General features: G+C 44.0%; 1 protein-coding gene across 1 annotated transcript in view; it reads right to left on the minus strand.

Annotated features, from left to right (window-relative positions):
- Nucleotides 1-19291, minus strand: part of CASTOR2 (cytosolic arginine sensor for mTORC1 subunit 2) — a 119099-nt gene that overhangs the window by 42299 nt on the left and 57509 nt on the right. The window contains exon 2 of the mRNA XM_030472330.1: nt 13785-13855. Coding sequence (XP_030328190.1) covers nt 13785-13855 — 71 coding nt within the window. The remainder of the gene's footprint in view (nt 1-13784; nt 13856-19291) is intronic.

Here is a 19291-nt window from a genome sequence, read left to right on the forward strand (position 1 = left end):
TAGCCTTTGTAGAATATTTTTCAGACCATTAGTTGAAAGAATTTTCCACACAATTTCTCTCTGGCATTTCTGAGTACAAGGGCCTTCTCTTTATCAAGTGCTCCCTGCTAAGCACTGTGCATTTTTGGTAGTCATTCCAGCCAATGTACAGCAGCAACTCCAGCTCTTACTCCACTACTTCACCAAACTGGAGAAGATCAGGTCAAACTGAACTTAATGTTAACAAGGGGCTGCCTTGTGTCACTCACCTCACTGGACAAAGGCCAATGAACCTTAGTCTCTAAGACACATGCCCTTCTTGATAACCAAATTGTTAAAGAATTGAAGAAAGAAGCTGGGAGAAAACCTACAATATATTATTGCAGATCCACACACGCCAGAAATCATATGTGTTGTCAGTATCCAGCAACAGACTCTGTCCACTTACTAACATAACATTAAGGCAACCCTTTTTATATGGGAAATTGTTCACATTAAGCCTCCTGCCTTCTGTCACCTTGGAAATAAGTACCTTCTATGCTTTATTTAAAACCTTTCTTGCTACTTAGAACCATCTAGCTGTGATGGCTGCTTGGAAAAAAGGTACCTGCCAAACACGCCAGAGACTTTTAGCTTTTTCCTTCATGGACCACATTACCGTGATTATTTATGCCGTAGCAGAGGCCAGGAGACCTGGGCATGGACCAGAGCCCGGCTGCCTCGAGCTCACTGGAGGAAAACAAAAAGAATCAGAAAAATTCAAAAGCATGAAAAGCAGCAGATGAAAAGCAGTATATGATTCTTTACCCAATTTTCCACCGAGTGCTTTTTAAGCATCATCTTTTCATTTTCAAACAAGGCAGCCAGCTGCACCCTATGTCAGCAGCCTAACTAATCAAAACTGACAACAAAAGTGTCCCCACCTAGAACAACCCATCAAAACATACCAAACTCAACCACAGGAATCTCTATAGAATAGGCTCTTCTCCCCTAAAAATTTCCCCCTTCAGAAACTTTTCAAGTGATTTCTACAGCAGCTGGGGAAAGACTGAGATTCACCGACAAACTGTGGTGCCCACTGGAGCTGCCCTGCAGCAAGCACTCCAGCATGTGCCTTGTCTGCTGTATTGAAGAGCCCTGCTCAAAATCCAGTGTGTTGCAGTGGCAGCAGACCATCAACTCCCCTCACCACATAACCCAAGCCAGATACATCCACATAACAAGGCTTTTATGAGAGTGAAACCTCCTCCTTCCCACTGTGCAGAGCCAGGCTCCCTCCCGGCTGCCCTGCCTTCCCCTACTTTTTCTGCTGGGTGGTACATGAAGGGGTCCTGATCTTTGGGATATTTAAGCCACATTCAGCATGCAAGTGGCTCGCTAAGCCCTACCTTAATATGCTTAAAATTAAGCAGGTGCATGTGCCTTAAAGGTGTAGCCACTGCTCCACGAAGAGCATTGCTATTAGAGCGCCTGTTCTCAGGACTGTTTTCTTTGTGAAGGGGAGTCGCAAGTTCCTTTGAACTTCATGTTTACGAGGCACAGGTTGTACTTTTGAAAGCACACTGGTTTCAGTTTGTGGTTCCCTTTCATCCAACTAGGAGGCAATCTGAGAGGCTGGCACGGATTGTCCTTAATTCTTGGACACATAAATACATTTCCTTGTAAAGGTACAGAGAGGGCACTAAACCCAGGCACACTGTGGCACGCTGGGGCATTCATCTAGGTCAAGAACTTGTTTATACAAATTCTAAAAATTGATTTGGGGGAAAATGATCTCTTCTCTGTTCAGAGCCTGAAAAGACATGGTAAACATCCATCAGAGCAGGCACTCCTGTCTGCTGCAAACAGCAGAGAGCTTGTTCAAGAGGCTCTTTTATTTTTTGTTCCCTCGTTGAAATGCCAAAACAGACATCCCCCAAAGGCTCGTCCACACCATGACCCACATAAATCTTCATCCCACATCTCCAAAGGCTCAATTCTAACTTCTTGTTTGGCTGGGGTTTATTTTAGCAAAAATAAACTAATTCACCAAACCTAGAACCTGATATCTCTGCAGATTCAGCTGCATGACAGCAGTGCTCAGAGATGAGGACAAACCTGCCATCTCACTCCTGAGGACACCCTCCTCTGTTGGACTGCCCCCTCAGTTACAGATGTTCATGTCTGCACATGAGCTGCCTATTTAATTCACCAACTAAAGAAAGCCTGGGTTTGGTCCTGGACTGCTGAGTCCTGACAGATGCTCTCACAAGATCTATTAAAGCTTGAAAATCCAATATACTGTTCGGTTTTAAGCTGGAGTTTAAGGACAAGTTTCTGAAAAAGAACAGCTAAAAATGCTTAATCCCCTTCTACATCCCTGAATAAATATATACATATACAAATACAGGTGTATACACACACATGCACACAGGCCTTATATACATATAAATAAATTGGGAACTCTTAATTACAAGTTCGGCTTAAAGTGTTTCAGTAAATAAACATCTTACCCAAGGCCAGGGAAGCAGAAGAGAAAAACAACTGTGAAATAAATACCTTGCAGACACAGTCATTCAGCAGGTCTCCAGAGATTACCATTTATTTAGCACTCACAATCTGCTCAGCAGTGTGGAAGATGCAAAGCAAATAAAATCAGGTTGTTGGACAAGGACACGCCAGCCACAAGCACTCCGGCCCTTGAGAAGTCACCTCTCACATCTTAGGAAACTCTTCAATTTCAGATACTCCAAAAGCAACTCAAGCGGGGACATGGCTCATTCCAACTTCAGTAAATGTGAAAGTAGAGAAGTTGGAACTGAATCTTGTAAAGTAAATATGAGAATGTTTCAGTAGAACATCGTGATGGAAATCCCAGAAAGAACAAACCCAAAGAAAATGAACAAAACTCACGCAAAGCAAAACTGGGGACGTGTTTACCACTTTTTGCCTAGATGGTATGCAGAAAGCTTGGAGAGGGATTATGGAAGAAAAGAAACTTGAGCTTTTTTGCTATTCTGAAGGAAGTTAACCACTGTAAATTGTATCTTACAGCTAAACTAGGTTCCTAGAGTCAGGATTTAGGATTAAAAACTTATGTGATTTAAACTGGTATGTATATTCAGAGGGTATAAAGAGGGGGGCATGAACTCATATACTGTGATTCTTTCCTTTTGTCTTCTGGGAATGAAGTGTTTGTATTTTAGAATTTTATTCTTCCCTATCATGTCCTTGCAGGTCATACACAGAAGACATTGGGCATTGCTCGTGTAGCCACAAGCCAATCTGAGCTGACATCGCCAGCTTTTTCAAACAGATCAGCATCTCAACAGAACTGGGTTAATAATTAACGAGATTAATGCAGACAGTAAGTTTCAGTGATATTATACACTGCAACTGATGCAGTAACCGCTCACTGTATGACCATGTCTGAGCAGGATCAGCCACCTAAAAGCAAGTGGATATACAGAATCCATACCAAGAACCTGCAAAGAGCCCTCTGGTCTGTCTTACAGGATGTGCATGTAAAGACTGCTCAGCTGAAAGGCAGTGGCAAACTGACTGCAGATTAGCAAACACCTCATTAAGGCTGCAAGACTTTAAAGTAGGCATCCGATACATCAGAACTGCAATTCTGCATCATGGTTATAGAAACAGGACCTTAAGGAGAGCTGAAAGCTCCACAATAATGAGGACCTGGTATGGGAATTTTCAAACTGTGAGCTCTGAGAAGGAGTTAAACAGGGAATAAAGCAGTGAAAAAGACAAATAAAAAAATCTGTTTTCTTTTAGATTCAAAACTTCAAGGGAAATATAAGAATTAAAGAAGGGGAAGGACTCCTGAACAACTACTTCCTGCTGTCACGGGAGGGAGATCAGAAATCATCAATTTGTACAGCCCAATGCATAAAGCTTCCATAAGCACAAATCATGAGCCAGGATCTAATTAACCTAACATGATGCTAACACCCTTTCCAAATTGAATAAATTATTTGGAAGAATAGTTGACTTGTATGTTTATTTCTCCCACTGCCTGATCGTGTACTAAGTACATGAGCCATAAAAGCAACATATGGGCAACTCTGCAGTGTAATATAGCCCCCAGAAGCTACAACCCACAACCACAGGTAAATCTCATCCGCTTTCTTGTTGCCTGCGTGTCTCTAAACTGCTCTGCAGCCTCAGCTATGCAAGTCCTGTTAGTCTTGCTGTGCTGATAAAACATATTTCTGGAAGGTGGTTACAGCTGAAAGACAGATTTACTAATGACACAGTCCCAAAGGATGAGAAGCGTTTTAACCACAGGGGCAGGGGAGCAGGCATGCCTTTAGCATTATGCACTGAGTATCACAAGATAGACACATCTCTGCCAAGGGGAGCTGGAAACGCAACTCTCTCGACTTTCTCATCTGTAAGCTGCACACAGAGCATTAGTGCCATGGTCAAATAAAACATTCTCCCATTTTAGGCACATTGCCTAATTAGAGGCCATTGTTATCTGAGAGCACTGTTTTTGCAGCTGTCAGGAAATTAAATAACCCAAGGGTAACTTGGAATTAAATGAAGCTGTACAAACACATAGCCCAGCTCTGAAAGCCTGACTGACAAGTAGCTCCTCTGCTTTCCAAGGGACTGAACATCTAACTAGGGCATGCGGCTATCCTCTTCTGTCAAGCCACAGGATGACACGATACCAGTCCTGTGTGAGAGGCTGGTGTGGTTGGTAGTGCCTTAGAGACTGGGAAATGGCGAATCCATGTGTATGCACAGGCACTACCTTCTCTGCACTTAAATGATCAGCACCTCTTGAGGAAAGACCTTCAGTGCAAGTGTCCACTAAGAGAGCAGTAAAGGACTGATAAATGGAAATGCTTATAAAGAAACCCTGCTTTCGTTTCATTTTCAATCAATTACTTCTTCTCTTGCAGTCATTTACTTTGACAGCAACCTAAAAACTAAGCTGGATATAATTTTACACTGACTTTTTGAAACTTAAACAAAAAGGAGGAGTGTGTTTCCAATGAGATTGGCACAGTCATCTGGAAGACACAGAAATGTCCCTTTAGAAGACAGGTTTACAGTGGCCTCCTCTCCTAGCTTCTTACTTGTGATTTCTGCTGGGAGAAACAAAAAACTCAGACTAACAGCAACAGTCTAAGAGCAATGAGGCGAGTTCTTGCCAGGCCAGACACCAACTCTGCAATAAATGACACTGCACAGGGAAGTCAAGTTGTAATGCAGTTGTTCTAAGGTGACAGCCCACATCCCACCTGGCTGTGAGCCCCAAGGGACAAGTGACTCACTGCAGACTACTGGGAGGATCACCGGAAAACTGTGGGTTTACAGCAGTGTCAGAATAGGTATTCAAGTCTTTGGAATACAGTGGTAAATAAAATCCGATCTGAAGTGCAGACAAGTAAATGGCAATTTGGGCTTGTAGTTAAGGCAAAACCTGATCTGTCCCACAAAGTGTATATGTGACTTGACTCAAGTCATTCGTCTTCTTTTTATCAGTTTCCTCATATGTGGGAGAGAAAAATTAATTCTTACCTCACAGGGGTATGGTAAGACAGGAAGTATGAATACACTCCAACAACAAAGCGTCATTATTATGTTTGGCTGAAAATGCGGAACATGGTAAGGTAGATTCCAAAAATAATTGTTATATCCACTCTCACTGGAGAACCGGGTTAGGAAGACAAATCCAGGTTAGGCTCCAGCCTGTGCGCAGGAAATCAGGCTGCTTTCTTCCTTCCTCTTCACGGGATAATGCACCACTAATAAAGAGCAAACCTGGAAAATCAAAACCAGATCCAAGCTCCAAAAGCTGGTGTTTGTTCACGAGAAGGAAGAAGGGAGAAGAAATGGGCTTTTCTTCTTTAGTGATGAGCAATTACGATTAAGTTTGGCTCCAGATGTGTTCAGAGCATGGATATGGGTGCACAGATTGTCTCTCGAGTCACTGACTTTGATGCCCTCTCTGTGCCCTAAGAGCTGGGTCCTTCCCAACCTGTAGACCACAGCTTTTTGCTCCCAGCCAGGAGAACATTGCCCACAGCCAGCCTCTCCTCACCCACTCGCTGCTCCACGAGTGAACGGGCTCCACAGTCCCAAAGAACTGAGGATTTTTGCCTTTGGTAATCAGGGGACAGGAACTGCAGATATCAGCAGATTTCCCACTTCCTGACTAAACTTTCCCTGTGTTTCAAAAACACTTGGCAAAGGCTTTGCTCGCAGATCAGTGAGCCAAGGGGTGGGGAGGACCTAGTCCAGGCAGTTGAAGGCAACACTGAGGGCTCAGGCTGCTGCTGGCAAATGGATGCAGACAACACGGTTCACTGGAAACCAGAAACCACAGAAGGAAAGGAAGATAAAGAAACCGATGCAGTTGGACTCACATTTCCAATTCTGTCTGTGCTTTCAAACAAAATAGCACATGGAATCCTTTTTTTCTTCAGACAATATTTCACTGGATTGACAGTGCAGAGCAAATAATTACATTTCAAATAAGACTTGAAGATGGAGCCACTAAATTCCTAACCGTTGCATGACTGTAACCTTGATGTTGTGAGACTTAATTCTGTGCAAGATTAAATATTAATATATAAGATCCTAAAAAGATTACGCAACATTTTTTTCATAAAAGCATACTTTTTTCCACCATAATCTCCAATCTCTTCCAGTGTAGAGACGATTTATTCAACAGGTCTGCAAGCATAAAAGTGAATCCTGTGGGACTGAAGCTACCTCCATTATTATCATGGCCTTGCCTGTTACATTATCAAAGCATTTCCACATGTTTACGAATTACTCTTTATAAGGCCTGTTATGAGGTGATTTAATAGGATTATCCCTATTTCTCAGATGTGAAAACTAAGACACAATGAGTCTTGTGCAAAGTCAAACAGAAAAGCCTGCAGCAGACCTCAGAACTTCATCACACTGCTCTGACCCCCTGTCCCTTCTCCTCAAAAGAGAATTGCTAGTTTGGAGTCAAACCCATGCATCACTCTGCACTTCCAGAGTTAGATACAAGGAATTCAACTGACTGGAGTGAAAACCAACTACACACATTGCACTGGGATCACAAGAGCTACTCGTGATCCACCATTAGCTCTGGAGACTTTGTACCAAGGTTGGCAGAAACCTGGAAAAGACTGATCTCTGCACCAGGAGAAAATAAAGCTGGCAAAGTTTCTGGGCACAAAACTTGCCACCTCTGCCTGAAAGCCTCTGTCTAGTACAGGCAGGACGTAAGTTTGTTGGGCTTTCCCTTCTCACTTGACCGGGAGGATCCTCCAAGCCTGGGGGAGTGCCGTCTGCTGGCATTTTGCAAGGGATTACCATGAAAGAAATGTTTTCTTTGTTTGCAGGTGATGACAGACTAGTTTTCTGGGAAGTTATTGTAGTCTCACCATTTCTAGACTAAGGTCACAGCATTTATGAGATGCCAAGGCAGAGGAAATCCACTTCCTCGTCAGGTCATGAACTTGAGAAAAATATGGCTTGAAACATAAAGGTTCCCAGCAGCAACGTTTGGGAACTGACGGTTGAATGCTTTCAGCCTTGGGAAAAGAGGGTTCTCTGCGCTGTGCCACTGAGCCCTCAGCTCTCCCTGGGATTCTGTTCTCAACCTGTAAGGGAGGGTAACATCTCTCACAGGGTGCTCCATATAAAATTGACTTAAAAAGCAGGGAAAGATCCCAAACTACAGTCCTGCCAACACATATAACAAATGCTTCAAAAGGTCTTACAGAGTATATTCCACCTTTTCCCTTCTTTGCCATGGGCTGCACAGTCAGCTACCCTGGTGTGGCTCCACCAAGCTGTGATCAGCTCCAAATACAGGCAAACAAAAGCTACCAAATCCCCTTAAGCCCTACCTTAAGGGAAAATGCCCAGAAATGCACCAGTGGAACAGCAAGAGAATGGTCAAATGCTCTGTAGTGAAATAAATAAGGAGCGTGCTACTTCTCTATTGAGCGGCATCTTGCTTTTAGACACCAACCTAAAATTTCAGTGGATCATTCCATCATTTCGGACAGAAAAGCTTTTTTAGGTCCTGCATTATGAGAGCAGGTTGATAAAAGCGAGCCATGGTATCTATCTTCATCTATCTCAGACTTTGGAAAGTGCTAGGAAGCAGCCAAGATGTAATAAATTTAAAGGAGGAAATCATGGCCAGTCAAGTGGTTCAGGAAGAGATGTCTGGGCTTTCTCACCACAGGCTGTGAAACAAAAATAGATATTGATACACACCCATCTGCTGGAGGAAACAGTGAAAAATATCTATTATTTATGCAGTATTTCTTTAAATAGGAGCAAGCAAACCGGACCAAAAGAATTTGCATGGCAGGTTACAAACATAAGGAATAATATGTTCTATCAAGATTTGCAAACCCACTCACATAAGCTTTAAAGAGAAGCTAAAGTGCTCCTTTCCCCAGGTGACATAAGCCAGATCTTGAAATATTACATATTTCTCATCCTCCCCTCCCTTCTCCCAGAAGCTTTAACTATCAAACCCTTCCACCTCAGGAGCAGGCAGCAGTCCCACATCATCACAGGGCCCCAACATGCTTATTGATCTATATCTTTGCAGGAAAACCCTCCCCAGCCAAACACCAGAGATTTCTAATCAGCCAGTAGTCAAATCCCCATGTTTTTAATTTGAATTTAGGTCATTAATACCACATAACTTCAAAAACCTGAAAACCACAGACCCAGCATAGTCTGACCAATACAGAGATCCAAAAAGAGAGCGACTGTGCACGTGTTTAATAGAGAAAAACATCTTCTGCCTAGCAACCAGCAGGCTCTCCTGGCGGTCCAGGGGAAGGAATTCACTGCTATAAATGTCAGCAAGCAAATTAAGCCACTGTGTCCGAGATACAAAAGCCCAGTCACTGGGCACTAAAAAATTAAAGGAGAAATAGTTCTAGAAGAAATGTTCAAAAACCCCCAGATGCATCTATTAGCTTGCTCCTTTCTGTATCTTTATTTAAAGTTACAGATTGCTCCCAGCTAGATGGGTTCTGTGCTTGCACTTACTTAAAGGCCAATTTCTTGCCTATTTTATATACAGGATGAGAGAGAGGACACTGAAAGCAATTTACCATTTTGATGTTATTGAAGAAGGGACTCAATATGGTACTAAAGCGTATGATGGTCCTGAATCCAAGGTCAGACAGGGTACAGATTGTCTGAGGATGATGGTTACCAAAACAAAGCGCTGCCAAGCAAGAGGGCTTATTTTCTTTTTATCCTTTCTTTTTATTAGAATGAGGTCAACATTTTATGAATTCTGACAAAACCTCTCTGCCACTCGAACTAGCTGAGCTTTTTCAAGCAGCTCCATTATTTTTAATGTACTGAGCAATTCATTGTGAGGCATGAATTGAAAATAAGAGCCTCCTCATTCTGGGAAGTGTGTAAATGCATGGATTTCTGGCCTTGGCGAAGTTACTAGACACACAGGACAGCCAAAGAAGGTTAAAAAGGAAGGACTGCCACCTTCATCTTGCAGGTGAACCCCAGTCTGGGGAGACTGAGAGTTGTGCTCTATGTTCACACCAGGGATCTGTCTCAGAGATGTTTCCCCCTGCTGCTTCAGTACTGAAATCAAATTGTCTTTCCTCTCTGGTTCACACTGTTCTGTGCAATTAGAGAAGTGCTGCAAAATGGGAGGCTGGATGGATGGCATTTCACTGAAAGCTTCCCAAGCAGAGCTATGACTAAACCTAGCAGTGGACTTCCAAGAGAAAAAAGGATGAGTTGGACTGCAGACAAACCAGCTGGACAAACGCGGAACAGAAAAGGGACAGTCAAAACAAACCCAAACATCCAAACCGCCCCTTTACCTCCAATAAAAGGCTTTCTGGATATATGGTACAGAATCTGTGATGTGGCAGCTGTTGGGAGTGCCACTGGAGGAACGTTGCTAACCCCAAGTCCTATTATTTTATCCAGATGGCATTGCCAGGACGGGATTGCAATGTCAGCAACTGCTTCCTGGTGCACATCAACAGGGTTTCCAAGAGCACGGCCACCTCCAGGTGTGTTGGCACGGGCTTTCCTTTCAGCGTGTGAAAGCTAAAACCTTAATGAAGGGACACTACTGGGACCAGTGAAACCACAGGCTCTGCTGGTGCACATGCTCAGAGACAGAGCCATGTCCTTGCTGACCTTTGCAACAGGGACTATGTGGTATCATAAAGGCTATGGTATATCTGCACCACGCACAGACAGCTTGTGCTTTCAACCAGACCTTGAGAGGGAAGCAAACAAACAAATATACCCATATTTCACGGAGCAGCAGCCGCCTGACTCTTGTGCCACGCGCTGGCTGCTCGGCGGGTGATAGATGCAAGGGTTTAACACTGCTGTCCAAGCACCCCACTAGCTGAGACACTTGTCTTCACAGGAGGGCCCATGGCCAAAGTCCTTCTGCTAATTCATCTCGGTACCAGCCAGGAAAAGAGCTTTCTGTGCACTGCCTCCTGTGTTGTTTGCTGAATAAAATTCTTCCTCATTAACAGGCCAAAGCCCAAGAAACAGTCACTGGAACAAACAGGGTTCTGTGCAGATATAATCCCCACCTCACTGCTGGGGAATTAAAGCAAAGAATTAGGCTGTAGCCGTTCCCTTCCAGCATGATGAATACTTAAGCAGGTTACAGCTTTGCACTGCAGACGTTTTCTGGGGAGAAGAAATAATGACTTCTTTACCAGCCCGACTCACTTGCTGCTCTCAGGGAAACAAGCCTGAGGATTATTTTTTGACTAAACAGTTAAGTATGATTACTGCATGTCAGTATACTTGAAACGGTAACCTCAAGGATTGCTGAAAGTACCAGCCTTTCTCCAGCCTGTTCTTTTCCCTTCAGTGCTGTTTGTGATACACAGGAGCAGGGGCCTGGCTAACACAAGAGATGCCAGCTAACAGGACAACCTTCTCACTGCTGCAGCATCAAGAATTCATACAGGAGCCTGAGAAAGAAAGGTCCTAAGACTCACAGTTTGTTAAACACTGCAAAAACAGAAGTCACCTGGAGAGGAAAAAAAGTCCCTTGCTGCTGGACTTGCTACCTAAACTGCTCACCAAAGGTGAACATTTACCCTGCAATTCTTGATCTGAACCTGGCACTTTGCTGATGCACCTGAGGCAGAGATGAGTGGTCTTGTTTTGCAAGAAGGTGGGATGCTGCAATTCTTACAGATTTTGATCCTGTTCAAGCCCATGGGCTGACTACACACTGCTCAAAAGCCAAGTGAGATTCTTCCTCCTGCGACATCTATAGCCAGACTGTGAGGAGAAGCAGGGAGTGAAGCAGAGCCCTTTCACTGTTACAAGGCATCCTAGGTGGTAGATCCTGAATTCCTCCAGACTGTGGAAAACTTACAGCATACAGAAATGAGGAACAGGGATGGAACAACAGCAGACAGGCTAACCCTGAGAGGAAGCTTTGGATGTGATGGTGACAATTCAGAAAAAGCATGAGCTGGACACAAACCCAAAGGCCATGGGGGTTGTGTCAGGAGAGTTAGCGGGATGAAGAGCATATGAGTTTTGCCAGCAGATCATCACTTACTAAGAAAAAGCAAAGAAAAGGTGAGGAAGCTGCCAGCTCCATGACTACTACCATGCTGGGGTTTTGCACTTGGTTGCCATGCTATGTTGTAGCTAGAGAATGGCCTCTGCATGCTCCTTCCTTCCTTCCTCTGTACTGCCTGGATAACTTCTCCTGCAAAACTCTGCTGTAACACCCTGACTGCACCCAGTGTATTTGAATTAAAAAGGATGTTCTATGCTGCCAAAACCACAGCCCAATGGAAGCTACACGGGTACTGGAACTATCAGCAGTAAATTCCTGTGCCTGTGAGAGCCAAGGTAGCAAAGTCAAAACGGCCCAAGCAGAGGACTGCTGCTGTGAAGTGTCTGCTTCGCAGAGACAACCTGGGGCACCAGTGGGACACACAGCTTGAGGACACTGGTTTGGCTGGACCTGGGATTTGCTCCAAGTACAACCAGTGGCACACACTGCAACACATCTCCCCACCACGGATGCACAAAACCACTGCTTGAGTTTACCTTTGTTTCAAGCTGGAATAATTTCCAGACAAATAGATAGCAGCGTGGCTGCTGGAGGCTGAATGGGGGCGGTTGCAATCCAAACGTGCCACCAGTGACTGAACTGAGGAATCTGCCTTGTGCCAACTGGGCACAGGAACGAGTGTCATGGATGTCACAGACACAGATGTGATGCTGGAGATAAGCATGCCCCTAGCGTGGCAAACCTGCAGGGACGGCACGCTCCAGTGATGACTCTTGCTCTGCCACATGCTGTGGCCCATGCAAAAAAACCCCCTTTCTCCAACTTTGGTGACTTCAGTCGTAAAACGAAGCTCTTGGAGGGAGGTCTGCATCCTGCTATCATGGCAAAACCAAGTCTGATTTACCCCAACTGCCACCGATAATAAAAAGTTGATACTACCAATAGTAATATAATTTTTGTGCAGATGCTGCTGGCTGAACAAGTGCAACAAGGGACATTCTGGCAGCAGCATCATTCTGTCACCTCCTCTTTTGGGAGCAAAAGCTGAGCATGTGACACACGCTTTCATTCAAACCCCACGACTCCCACATTACGAACAGCAATAGCTGTGAAGAGCCACTCACCTATGCTCAACCCAGTGATTATTTTATGATAATGTTTAGCCACCACTGTAGTGTTCTACAATATAATAATTTATTCTATTCTATGTTTATGAGCACTCCTGAAACAGAAAGGGGAATAATTCAGTAATGCTTCTGATAATAAAACTTTGACTCTGTACTAAATAATGATGTTATAGTTTCTAATTTTCTCCTTAGGGTTTGGATATTACAAACCCATTGACTATTACAGTGTCACAAGTAGCTACTCGACAGTTAATTCCTGTTCATGAATGAAATCCTCTTTTTTCAGATTTTAGTACATTTTCTCCAAACCAGTAAGATGTGGAGACTTTTAATTCCAACCACAGAAAGCAGCGACTGAACAAACATGAGAACAGCCACACGACACTTCCTCATTCCACCACCTCAGTAACACTGCTACAGACAAAACCTCTGCGTACGGTAACTGTTATTACAAACTATTTCCATCCCCAAAGCCAAATCATTCTCTCCATCAGCACTCGCCCAATGCCAAGTGACTGCAGCTCCCAAGCACATGCCAACCACCTTCTCTGACACACAGCCAACCCCACCTTTGACACAGGCTGAGAGAGACCTTCATCCAGCACAGGCAAAGACAGCACATTTAGCACAGAGAGAGCTGAGTATAACAAAGAGGGATCAATCCCAGCTTTCAGTGATGAGCAGAAGGAGCTGATTTGCAGCCCCACAGCACTGTGATGGTTGTGGGGATGATACAAACCACTCATCTTCAAGTGCTCCTTTTAAAGAGAGAGGTTGGAGGAACAAGCCGGAGTAGGAAGATGTGGTGTGCTTGTGGAGGCTTGGGGACAAAGGCCAGCTCATTTTAATACAATGATATACAGATGGGTTTGCTTTTTCAAATATGCTTAAGCTGCTCTTTAAGGCTTGTGTGTGCTCTTCTCTCAGCATTAAAATATATTCATATGCCATGTGTGAAATGCCTTGTAGAGCACAGCAGCAGAGACTGTGTGCTTAAGTGATCAAAGCACCTTTCATAGCTGTAGCACTAGCACTGACAAACAGACCTGTTCTACAAACACTTTGGTTTATAACTCAGCAAGAAATGACATGTTTTCCTCCTCCACCCCAGGCTGGATACCCAAGTGGCACACGCCAACACTTACCTAGAAAGCCCTCTTCATCCACAATGATGGTGTAGTCCTCTGGGGTTTCTGTGAGGCTGAAGAACTTGCACCTGGAAAAGGCAAACAGCAGGAGAACACAATTAGCTGCTGGACTGAGCAAGGAGCCTGGTCTTCCACCTAAAGCAGAGGTCCTTTCCCACCCAAGCTGTGCTGGAGGAAAGAGTCATGGTCTGGTGTTTATGGAGGGGCCTGAGGCATTAATAGACCTGGATTTTATTCCTAGCTCAGCTACTCACGCTGTGTGACCCACATTCCCTGCTGCCTGCCTATGCACAACGGAGCTGGTAAAACACTTATTATTTTTATGACTTAGTTCTTAGTTACTTTTCTTAATTACCATATCCCTTAAGGCTTCCTGTCACAGCGCAGGACCTGCTGCATTGCACTGACAGAGCAAAAGGCTTTACTCACTGACTGATCACTCCAACACCTTCCAAAAGCCTTCCTGTGGTTTACACACATGCACCCTTCTTCCCTGGTTGCCTACTGAAGTTTATTGCCTTGCCAAGGTTGACATCTAATCTCTCAACCAAGCTCCTGTATCTCTTCTTGCTTCTTCAGAGGCTTTTCTCACCAGCAGAGAGCATCCCAATTCCCCCGCTGGTCCTTGCCCCTTCCCTCAGCAGATGCCTCCCTTCCCTGGGGAGCTCCGGGTGAAGAGACAAGGGGCAATGGCCATCGAGCACCTGAAAACAAGGTCAAGGTGTCCCGTCCCCTGTCTCCTCCCCGATCTCCTATCGCCTCTGGTCTGCTCTGTGCTCATCTTTTGACACCACAGGCCATGTGCAGCACAGCCTCTCCATCTCATTCAGCACTGAGCACAATGTCACCTCTAACATGAGATACAAAGCAAATGTGACATGGGATTCTTCCATTGTACACAAACAAAAAAGCCTAAGGCTTAAGGTTTAACAGCACATACAGCTGAAGAGGTTTTTCCCTGACACACCAACATATATACAACAACATCTACTGAAAAAACACAGCCACTTTCTCCAGCTTCTCTCCAGTTGGTCCCCAGCAACGGCAGGAAGGTTTGCACAACATTCTGCAAGCTCACATTCCCCTTCAGCAGAGCACACACTTGTCACATCAGCACAGCACTGGCCGCACGCCCCGAGCCAGGCAGGGCTCCCTGTCCCTCCAGGAGCATGCCGGAGCACATGGACCCTGCTTACCACCCAAGCCACAAGAGGAGTTTTTCCCTCTGGGAAGCTTAATTGGATGCAACAGGAGGAGCCTGTGTTTATAAGGACCAAAGCACAGGATTTCAGAGTTACACTGCAATACTATCAGATTTATCTGAGGCAACCTACAGAAAAGATTTGGAATACTAGAAAGAGAAAGCGTGTTCTTAAGCCCCCCAGACTTCACAGTGTAATCACAATATTCCTGCACGGAGCAGGACTCAGCAATCAAGAACTACCAGGGCTTCTCAGCGCTGCTGAGCATGTGTCCTGAAGTCTTCAGGACTTCTGAAAGCCAGGAAGCTCACACTGGTGGCTCAAGATATCAGAAAATGGAAGCATTCACTGGGTTAGAGAATCAGACCAAGAAGTGGCTTGAGCGTTCCTTTGACTGGCTGAAAAGAACAAAGATTGCGGCTATCCCCTCCAAAAACAACAGGGAGAAAAATGAGATGGCTGCTGCCCTCGCCCTCACCTCATCAGAAAAACTAGAAGAAACAACATGCAGCTCTATTAGTGATCTGCCATGTAACCAGCAGGACTTCATGTATATGGAAAGCATTACACAACCTGCCTTGAGAGACTCGTCCTGTTTTCCTGGAAACATCTGTCACGACAGTCAAGCACGACACTCTCCCTCCTGGCACAGACATATCACTATAAAATACAGAAGTGGCCCCACCACAACAGAAACCACAACTTAATTATTTTGTGTCATTGGTAATAGCTACTGTGACAGCCACATTTACTAACTCAACTCTCTCCAGGAATGGTGCCAAGAGAAGCAGAAAACAGTAGCAGCCCACTTTTTTTTACTCTCATTTCTTAACTGGGTAAAAAGAACTTTTGAGCTGCTGCTCCAGGTGGGTCCCAGAAGATGTAAGTATTTATTATTTAGTGGATGAATTCCCTGGAGAAGTCACCAAGCTAAAATTCTTTACTACTACTACATGTCCGAGCCACATTCACGCTGACTAGGGAGAAACTTATGGTCTCAAAGGAGGAAACGTCAATATTACAAGAGGAAAAAAATCTGTCCTGATCTGCGATGACATTTATGGAAGAATTTTGTTCCAGAACAGTAATACACGTCTATGTGCACGCATTGGCCCCAGCAGAAAAAGTATGATTGTGACAGATGCCATCTTCTTAGCACACATCTAAAAGTGATGATATTTAAGGGATATGTACAAATGAAATCCCATAATTGCTAGCTCAGAATGCACGTCGAAACCTCAAATCTTCATATACGATCTCCAAGACCAATCCCCACCTCACTGCCATTCTGTAAAAGGTCAGCAGCATAAAGCCATCTGAATTTAAAGTCTCTTCACCGGCACAGAGATCAATAGTTCTTGTGGCACACCCACTTTGTTCAAACCAATGAGGCTTTCTTTTTCCCAGGGAAATCTCAAAATGAAACACTGGAATTGCAAACAGTGCATGATAAAATTCCTACACATTTTCCTACATGTGCATGGAAAATTTTCCTACAATTTGGCAGCAGCACACGCTGCCAAAACTCAAGTCCTCACCCTAAAACCTGTGCCTCGGCATGGATATGTAAAGATCTACTGTGAGTGCAACTCAAAAACTGTCTTGACTCATCAATGACAGAAGGAACTCAATGTCATACTTCTCTCCCACACTATATACTATAACATGCGTCTTCCATTCATGTTATTCCAATCATTTCTCTTTCCTCTTACACCAGTTCTTGATAAGCTGAATTCCAACAGCATTTTTTATTATTACACCAAAGCCAAGAAAGGAAAAGAATTGCCCTTTAATCATTTTAAGACATCAGGCAAACAGAATTTCTCTAAGTACGCCTGGAAAGCATATATGTAAGAAGATATTTTTAGTTTCTTAATAGCCAAACCTCAGATAGATCCTTCTGGATTTCTGTCTTCGTGTTTCAGCACATTTCCACTTCAGCACTGTTGCTGACTTCGACTGCCTGACAACATATGTCTTTTTCTGGCAACGCAGCAAATGTAGACCAATCTATTATTAGATTAGATCTTTGAAACTGCAAAGCTCACACTGTGTATGGAAGCAATACCCAAGCGGGCACAGAGCAGGAAAGCACGTGCAGGATGCAGCAACAGCATCATCTCAGTTTGCAAACAGCACTCAGGTCTCCACGGGAGAAGAAAGCAGGCAGGAGCGGACTGGTTGGCCTCACTTGCAGGTCTGCACCAGAGGTGTCTCCTCAAGATGTCTGGTCCCCAAGGCCTGCCTGGATCACGAGGTGATAATATGGGAATGAAAGTGACTTCCATAGGTTGTGGGTGCGACACAAAGCACACATTTGTGGGAATACTACTATGGGTCATTGGAAAGTTCAGCACAGAACAGGCCTTTAAGGAAGCTACAAGGCCTGTCTTCTCATTTATAAGGAAACTGCTTAGTTAATTCTTGCCTCAGCAGGATGCAGTGTTGCAAAGCTGTTTGTTCTATGGAAAAGATCCTTCCCAGAAGCAGGAAGTGACTGGCCTTCCAACATGTCAGAAACCATGGCCCAGTGCCATTCAAAAGCAACATAATGCCTAAAAGGCATTCAAATGCAAGCTCTGGAGGTAGCCCACAAGTTTGCAAAGCAGCAGTTGAACCAAACAGGAATTAAGCAGCAGCAAGAAAGTTGATATGAATATGAAAAACATGATTTGCTGGGTTTTATTCCAGGCTGCCTTCACATTTTAGATGAGAAGGGATTTGTATGCTTCACACTGTACATTATCATGATAATACATATTCTTAGTACAGAAAGACAGTCTCATGCTTATCATCTAATTCTTGGTGATCTTAAGTTCTCTGCAGTTTATAAGTAATGACAAGAAGGGGATTCTAGCATGACATATTGTGAAATGTGTTTAGGAATGCAGTGAAGAACACTTGTGCTGTTAATGTGTTCCTAAGTAACACACGATAGGACAAGAGGAAACAGTCTCAAGTTGCACTAGGGGAGGTTTAGATTGGATAGTAGAAGTGTCTTCACCAAAAAGGGCTGTCAAGCAGTGGAACAGGCTGCCCGGGGCAGTGGTGGAGTCACCACCCCTGGAGGCATTTAACAGATGCAGTGCTTGGGGGCATGGTTTAGTGGTGGAGTTGGCTGGATTAACAGTTGGACTTGATGATCTTAAAGGTCTTTTCCAACCTAAACGATTCTGTGACATATTTGTGTAACATGTTCAGTACTTCACACCATCTAATTATAAGCCTATACAGTCAAATGGCACTGAAAATTGCAGACAGTGAAATGGTTGGTGTTTTCTAAACAGCATCTTTATTTTTTAGCCAAAATACTTTGCCATCTTTTTGGTGAGACTGACAGAACACAGCTTAGCGGAACTCCTAAGACAAAATCAGTCCCTTGCAATAGGTGTCAGTTGACTTTCCACTCAGATCAGAAAGCGGTGGGTTCACCTTTCTTACAGTACCTTAATTCTGCAGCCCGATATTAGAAGGCTGCTCCCTGTTGAAAGGAGGATTATTGTTCCTACAAGCTGTTTGAACAAATTCCACAGCACCATTCCTACCAGGAGAAACACTAAAGATGTCACAGCACTATTAGGAATGGTCAAAGGACAGCAGCAACATTCCTTACTGTCATTAATTGTGCTCAGATCTGGGACGGAGACATTAGCAAACACAATCAGGGACCGCCTACAGAGTCACTGTGATAGCAGAGTTTGGTTCATTATAGAAAGTTAATCATTTTCAAAACCAACACAGAACAAAACTAACAGATTTGTGGCCAAGGAAAGCAAGCACTCCTGAACAGACATAAATTCAGGGAAATCCTACAGTCTGTGCTACGCCAAAACCTCCAGCACGATAACCATGATGGTCTTTGTCTAATCCACAATAGTTTATGCTACAGATTACATTGTGTGAAGTTAAAAGGGGGGAACCTTCAGTCAACCCCTCTCCTTGCTACTTTGTGTAGCTGGGGAAGTTATCTAAGCCTTGATTTAGACTATGAGACAACTGGGAGCAGAATAATAGAGAACCATTGGTGCCCCGAAGGAACAGAAATCAAGACAAAACACAAAAAGGATGATCTGCAGTACTGAAAGTAAAATAAATAAATAGATGTGGATGTGCTGAAGAAGATACTGCTCTTAAGTACAGCTTACTGATAAAGGCAGGATACATGGCAAAAATAAACGTGGATTATTCAAAAAAACGCTAGCTGGGTGTCTGCTGTATTTGCCTTCATCAGGCTAGTATCAAACTGTGGTTCAAGTCTTCATTAGAACAGCTCCATGTGGTCTGGACTACAAGAGCCCATAC

The sequence above is a fragment of the Strigops habroptila genome, assembly GCF_004027225.2.
Source record: "Strigops habroptila isolate Jane chromosome 13 unlocalized genomic scaffold, bStrHab1.2.pri S16, whole genome shotgun sequence".
Lineage (NCBI taxonomy): Eukaryota > Metazoa > Chordata > Aves > Psittaciformes > Psittacidae > Strigops > Strigops habroptila.